Here is a 7,837-nt window from a genome sequence, read left to right on the forward strand (position 1 = left end):
GTGGGGCTTATCTAGGGAAACTCTAAGGACAGTTTTATTCTGTATTACATTATAACCCAGTTTGGGCTTTCCATTTATTTAGCTTTGTGAAAATTTTCTCTAATTATCTTCCATGCCTAAGCCTCAGGTTTTTTTTTAAGTTGTTAAACATGTACAATGGACCTCCCACAACTGCTGTCATGTTGGCTCACCCACAGACCCTGTTCTACCAATTCATGACTAAATTTCCATGCAGGCCAAGCAGATAAAATTTAATGAAATATGGGTTCCTATAGCTGAACACTCTGAGGTACCCTCAGGAGACAGGTGGATGGAGAACTCATCCAGTGGAAGCCCCACAAGTTGCACTCACACACAGCTATAGCCACGCCAAGGGCTCAACTCCACCACTTTGCTAATATTCTCTGCTGGATAGCAGACTGTGAATCATTTCAGGTACTGTGCAAATACTTTCAGGTACCCCAGTGCACTGGCTGAGAACTATGGTGTCTTCTTGGAGTGGGGGCACACAAACTTCTTAGCTACCCATATTTCAGGAAGCCAGGAAGTCACACCCACTCCCCAAGGCTAATACCATGTCAGCTCATTGGCCCAGACCATAAATCCTGAAGTCACTGGACAGCTAAGCGGCTAAGACCTACTTTACCCCAGAAATCTGAGAGGATTAAGATTCAGAAGAGAGAAGAGAGCAATACCTCTGCTATTGCTGATACCTAGTTTGTTGAAGAACAATGAGAGGAAGAAACTGTTCTGGTTATGCCAACGTTTCCCTGACCACATTGAACCTGCTTTAGCATATAAAAGAACTAAAAGTTATCCTGATTATGACATATAATCACTGAGCTTTGTAATGCTCTGTCTTCTTGCTGGTGTTGCTCATTAGAGTATGAGCTTTTACAGGGAAATATGCATACCATATTTATCTCTGCTTTTCTAGCATCTAGCCATTGGTTTGACAAACATTCATCAGTTACATAAATAGTTTCACAAATGAATAAATAAATCTGTAACTTGGAGAAAACTGTTGGCCTTTAGTATTTTTTTTCCTTTCCTGACAAGGTACATTTGTCAACCCAGGGACCTCAAACCAGGAGTGAATTCGGGACTCTTACTCCCTCATATGCCTCAAAAGTACATCTCAGACTGGTCCTAATGTGGCCTACCAGAAATCTTGGCAAGTTCATGGCCCAGAAAGTAGGGAGGATAGCCACTTTGATGGCTTCTGAGATCCCAAGCATAGCTCTCGTCTTTGTTTTTACTGCAAAATTCTTGCTTTGTCTTTTTTTAGAGGGAGGCACTTTGGTGGGAAGTGCTTGTGGACCTATGACAAAAGGGAATTTCTATTGCTTTAGTATATGATATATTCAATATGCCAAAAACAGTAACAAGTCTCACAATGGAGACGTTACTGGTGCCTGCTTGAGCACACTGATGAACAATGGGAGGAGAGTACAGTGCAGTGCTAGTTATATGCATTTGATTTACTCCTCAGAAACTAGCCAGAGGAAATGATTTACCAGCTCAAGTCTCAAATCTGGAGACCAAATGAGGGAAGGAACCATGACCGGTTTTATGATTATGGAAGAAGATCCCCTGACAGTGTCAGGTCACACCTGCCTCAACGCACCAATGGTAGTGCCTTGGGAGTGGCCCACATAGTAGAGTTGCTCCTGCCCAGTTTTCTCAATGATAAAATTGATTGTGTCTGGAAGGTCATATTTGGCCATCTCATCCAAGCTGCCAAAGAACAACAAGAACAAAATTTTAAAAATTTCATTATCAGGCCTGAGATAGTTTTCAAAAGATAATTATTTTTCAAATAGATTTTCTTAGACTTTGAAGTTAAAACACATTTATTGCAGACATAAACACTTAGCTTTTGCTCATTGTAAGACCAGCGTGAATAAATACATAATGTTTATACAATTTCTGAGGTTACATCTTGTTTTAAGAGGAGCAGCTCCTGCCACCTGTGTCTCTAGCTATGACAACCACAGAGGGGGAACAATCAGAAAGAATATAATTGTAAAGGTTTATAGAAGCTTTTACTATAGGCAAGTCTCAGTTCACTTAATTCTATAGCAGCATTACAACACTTTGTTGAAAAGAACAATTACTGAATAATGTTTTTGCAGATCTTAACTTGACAGACTACGTCAGTCTTTCCAGGAAAGAAACCTGATAATGTGTGTTTTCTTAGTCACCTCCGGTGCTGCCTTTCCTGTGTGCAGTTGGGAAAGCTCTAATTTAGGGAATCATGCTGAGAGCTGCAGAACTCCAATGACACAACTCCACTGGACTGTGGGAATAGGAAACGCCTAATGGCTTCCAGGAATTAAGCCGAGGAACAAAGTAGCCACAGAAACCTTCAAGGAAGGTATAACTATAAGCTCTCTGCAAGCGCAGGGGTTTAATAACTGTGGCCTCACTGCAAGGTGAAATGCATTCACATTTGCATTTTGTATTTGTTTAGAAGGAGGCCTAGGTGCTGGGTTGTTAGTTCTGCTTCACAGTCTTTGTGATCAAATTGTCTCTTTACATGCCCAGTATCTGACTCCAAAGACATGTCTGTGTAAACGACCAATCGAGGGCAGAGTTCCCTCACTACTCAGTCAAGAAACATAGCTGTCATCTCTGCACAGAGTAAGTTCACTCTTGGTTTACACTGAATATCTGGTTTACAAAATTTTCAACCAAAATCTTGTTTTTGTCCCATTTTTCAGTTTTGTTTTTATTTTTGGTTAAAGTGTCATAGAAAATTTTTATGCTTTTCAAATTGATACAGTGATAGTTTTAGAGTTAAGCTCTCTAAGTTTTGTCCCTTTTTGTTTTTGCATATTTTACACAGACAAATAATAAGTGGGAGTATTCAAACAAGCATCAGGATAATAACAAAGGCATTTTCTTCAGAAATAGGGAAGCAAGACTAGAAACAGGAAATTGTGTGCTTTTGGATTAAAAGAGGGAAAATCAAAGGCAAATGAGCAAAAAATACACTTTATTTTTCAGTAGGTATCTCCTTACCTAAAAGCCCAGAATTCTGGTGATTTGGGCGAAAATTTTAAGTGTTTTCTGGACCAGGTATTTCCCCGGCTGTTTCCCATCCACACATCATAACCAGCATCTGCCAGAACGAAAGCCAGACTCTCGCTAGGCAGGTTGCAAATCCAGTTACTGGCTGATGCAATTAAGCCATGCTGTAAATAGACAACAGGCTTTGGAGCTGAAAAACACAGAAGACAAGAATTTCAAGCCTGAAGTTCCTCAGTGTCTTTATGCAAATTCCTTTTGCAGACATTCTGCCGTATAGAAGTCAGGTTAACAGATTAAAAGTGACACCAAGCCAACCTATGTTTTTGTATTTGTTTGAAAGGAGCACCAGAATTATGGGAAAAATAATAGAGTAAGTGAACTCTATTAATATATAAGAGTTAAATATAACTCTATATAAGATAAAAAATTAACATTTATATAAATGAAATGGGGTAATAAAGCTTTTCTCTTCTAAGTGAAGAGATGGTAGCCTATTTTAGAATAAACATCCCCGCTCCAATCAGAACACTTAGGAATCTCTCACACAAGCATGTTTTCTTTCATAAGAAAATAAAGCCTACCTGTTTTCCTTGTACATGCTCTTCCATGAGGAATTCTGTAAATTCCAAGAATATAGCCATCTTTTGTTACAACATCATACTCTTCATATGGATAACCCCAGTAGGAAATAATTTGACTCTGAAAAGACGAAAGAAAACATATTTTCCTGATACAGTCTCATTTTACACATATACTGATTGCAATATAGTGCTGAGTCACAATCTAATGTTAACCTCTGCATTTAGAATATAGAGAAAAGGGGCCAGAGTGGTAGAACAGGTTGTAGGGAGTTTGCTTTGCATGCAGCCGACCCCAGTTCTATTCCCAGCATCACACATGGTCCCCTGTGCACCGCTAGGAGTAATTCCTGAGTGCAAAGCCAGGAGTAACCCCTATGCATAGCTGGGTGTGACCCAAAAAGAAAAAAAAGAATATAGAGAAAAAAGATAATTTGCGGACAGTTTTAATTTTGTATTACATCCTAGTTCACTCCTAAAATGTTTGACAGCGGCTGGAGCAATGACACAGAGGGTATGGTGTTTGCCTTGCACACAGCCGACCCAGGTTCAATTCCCAATATCCCATATGGTCCCCCGAGCACCGCCAGGAGAGATTCCTGAGTGCATAAAGTCCAGGAGTAACTTCTGTGCATCGCCGGGTGTGACCCAAAAAAGAAAAAAAAATGTTTGACAATTACGATTGTCTAGTGAGAGGGAATTGTGCTGTGTTCAGTGTTTGCTACTAACAAGTCAGCTGTTTAACAACCTTATACCTAAAGAAAGATATTTTAATGGGGCCTGGAGAAAGAGTATAGGGTAAAGCACTAGCCTTGTTCACATTCAGCACTGTTTTATCCCTGCGCTGTTAATGGTCTCTCAAACATCTCCAGTGCTTTATCCCTTAGCACAGAGCCAGACCAGGAGTAAGCCCTGAGAATAGCCAAATGTGGCCCACTATTGCCTAGCCCACAAGAAAAAATAAGATAGGAAGATGGAAGGACATAGTTACCAGAATCTGAAATTCAAGTATAGAGGTCACATTTTGAGGAGTGTGATCTTAGCAAGGGGGAACAAACTACCTCAAGAGACTTTGTAAATCCATGAAACAATAATTCTAATTCTCCTCCTTCTTTCCCGTCTCCTGCTGAAAACTAAAGGTTAAGGAAACTTACAAATCTACTTCTTTGGGCAAAGACATAGTAGATAAAAAAAAGAGGTTATCCAAAAGGGTAAACCAAAGTTAGCTTACCCATAAATTCATAGAGAACAATGGGTCATGCTTTGCTTATAGGAAAGCTTATAGTGCTTGTTCTTATTAATCTTGAGAACTGGCATTGCACCCATCTTTCAATTGAGAAAATTGAATTGCAGGGAGATGAATATAATTTATCTGATATTGTACATTAGCAAGAGATAAAGACAAAAACAAAGCCAAAGTTAGTTTAGCTTCAAAAGTGTGTCTTATGCCACGTACATTGCCTTAGCAAAGAACCTATATGTTATTGGGTTGAACTATGAGGATGACCCAAAGGCCTGGAACACATGATTTACATGTGACAGTCCCTAGTTTTGTCCTCTGTAGCACTTCACTGAATGATCGTTCAAAACACTATGCTAAGAATAAGTCCCCAAATACAACTCATATCACCCCCACCCCCGCAACAAACAAGAAATCATTATGAGCTCAGACACTAGAGCAGAGAGTATGGCACTAAATCCCTGCTCTTCTTCTAGTCCTGTAACTTTTGGCAAGTCTACTTACCCTTTTAGTATCTCATTTCCATCAACAGTATTTATGATAGCAGTGAAAGTATCTCTTCACAGATTTGCTGTGAAGACCTAAGTGCTAGCACAAAGTTATTTATAAGTGTTCATGAATCTTATCACTATAGAATTATTATAACCAAACAGTAACCAGATCAGGGAGAAAAAAAACAATAGTAAATCTGGATGGAAGAGAAAATTTTGGATTTGAGAGCAAATAATTATGGACTTGAGTTTTGCAGTGTGGTAGGTTAGAAAAGGAATTGCTGCATTCTGTGGGGAGAGACTCAAGCATGGACACTGATTTTTCAAAACTTTGACACACTTTTGTGGTGAGGTAGAATAAATTTTCACATCAAAATCATAAATATTGACATGAAATAAACCCTATGGACCAAAAACACAATGCAGAAAGGTGATTTGCACTTCTTTTCCCCACCCTTTTTTCCTCTTTTCTTGAATCATCATGAGATATGCAGTTACAAAGCTGTCCATAGTTATTTCAATCATACAATATTCCCCCACTCATCCATCCTCCAGTGTACATTTCCCACCATCTGTACTTCTGTGTTCATTGCAGACAATATCCAGAATCTGGAAACAACCCAAATGCCTGAGAATAGATGAGTGGATAAAGTAACTATGGTACATCTACACAGTGGGATATGCAGTCACGAGGATAAAGAAGTCATGAAATTTCCTTATACATTGATGGAAATGAAGAGTATCATACTGAGTGAAATGAGTCAGAGGGAGAGGGACAGACATGGAATGTTTTATTCACTTGTGGGATATTAAAAAAAACATGGTATGAGGCTAATATCTAGCAACAGTAGAAATGAGGGGAAGGAGGAAGACTGGTTGGAAGCTTCCTACAAGTGGAGTAGGGATGAGTGCAGTAAGGGCAGAGAGGGAACCACTATGACAATGATAGTTGGAAATAATCACTCTCAACAAGAACTGGATACTGAAAGGTGGTAAATGATAACCTTTCAGAACCTGTATTACAAACCACGATGCCCAAAAGGGGGGGGGGGAAGAGAGAGAGAGAGAGAGAGAGAGAGAAAGAGAGAGAGAGAGAATTGTCTGGCAGGCTGGGGCTGTGGCGGAAGGGGAAACTGGAGATATTGGTGGTGAAAAATGTATACTGGTGAAGGCTTGAGTGTTGGAACATTGTATAACTGAAAGCCAATCACAAACAACTTTGTAACTGTGTATCTCACAGCGATTCAATAAAAAAGGGGAAAACAAATAAATAAATATTGACATGATTGTAATCATTTTACTTAAACTATAAAATAATACAGTAAAAGTAAAGTGACTTTCACATAAAAATAAACTTTGACACTTCTATTCATCTTAAGGTTCTAGTTCATATTTGAATGTGGGTGAGGACATTTATGGTGTACAATGTACAAAGGAATATAAAGAGTCCCATTGAATGAAAGCTAGAATGGGCATTTGTCACTTCCCTGTTCTTTTTATTTTGCTTAACACTAATACTTTTTTCTTTTATTGTGAATTGCTGTAAGTTGGATATGTTGGCTTTGAGCAATTGAAAACAACCTGGTTTACTAAACTACAAGAAGTCTATAGATATAAATTAAAAGTCAGTAAACTTCTATAGAAAATAGAGGAAGAACTCAAGTCTACACTATAGAGATCTTCAGTATGAACTCATATATATTCTCTTCAGTTAGCCACTATCAAATAAGTCAAGTCAACAGAAAAGGGATATTATTGTCCCAACTAGCATCACTACTTTTATCTCCTAGATTAGTCAGCCATGTGAAGGATAAAGGAAAAGGGCATGGATATACAGTCACTGAATGATTTATTGAATACTGTAGGCCATGGAGATAGTATACTGGTTAAGGCACTTGCTTGCCTGACCTGACCCTGGTTTGAATCTCTATACTTCATATTTTCTCCTGAGTGCCACCAGGAATGATCCCTGAGCACAGAGCCAGGAGTAAGTCCTGAAAACCTCCAAGTGTGGCTCAAAAAACAAAATGAAATGAAAACTAGACAAGAACACCAATTAAATCAATGATAATGAATTAATATTTCCCTATCTTAAAGGTTTTGTAAATTGAATGACTTACAATATTCATATTGGCTTCAGGATTGGTGATGATTCTTTTCTTTTGATAACCATATGTAGGTCTAAGAAGAAGCATGCAGCACACTACTGCTAAAAACTGCCACATTTGGAGTTTCTCTGGAAAAGAAAACATCAATACATTTGTGAAAATTATAGAAGAACATATAATGACTATTCCTTGACTATTTATATTGGCTTGACTTTGAAGCTACTCAAGTCATAGTGAAGGAACAGTTTACAAGATTTCAAGAGAGTCCATGCTTTACAGCATATAACATGTTTATTATGTTCATTTTCTAGCTGTGACACAGAGCCCCTTTAGTACCTTTGTTTTCTTTTCTATATAATACAGCTGGGTATGAAAGGGTGACACACC

General features: G+C 38.5%; 1 protein-coding gene across 1 annotated transcript in view; it reads right to left on the reverse strand.

Annotated features, from left to right (window-relative positions):
• LIPK (lipase family member K) overlaps positions 1-7,567 on the reverse strand; it is a 30,904-nt gene extending 23,337 nt beyond the window's left edge. Inside the window, exons 1-4 of the mRNA XM_056120822.1 lie at positions 7,463-7,567; positions 3,615-3,732; positions 3,025-3,223; positions 1,628-1,737 (exon numbers count right to left, since the gene is read on the reverse strand). Coding sequence (XP_055976797.1) covers positions 1,628-1,737; positions 3,025-3,223; positions 3,615-3,732; positions 7,463-7,567 — 532 coding nt within the window. The remainder of the gene's footprint in view (positions 1-1,627; positions 1,738-3,024; positions 3,224-3,614; positions 3,733-7,462) is intronic.
• Positions 7,568-7,837: the final 270 nt, after the last annotated feature.

Source organism: Sorex fumeus, unplaced genomic scaffold, assembly GCF_029834395.1.
Source record: "Sorex fumeus unplaced genomic scaffold, SorFum_2.1 ptg000043l, whole genome shotgun sequence".
Classification (NCBI taxonomy): domain Eukaryota; kingdom Metazoa; phylum Chordata; class Mammalia; order Eulipotyphla; family Soricidae; genus Sorex; species Sorex fumeus.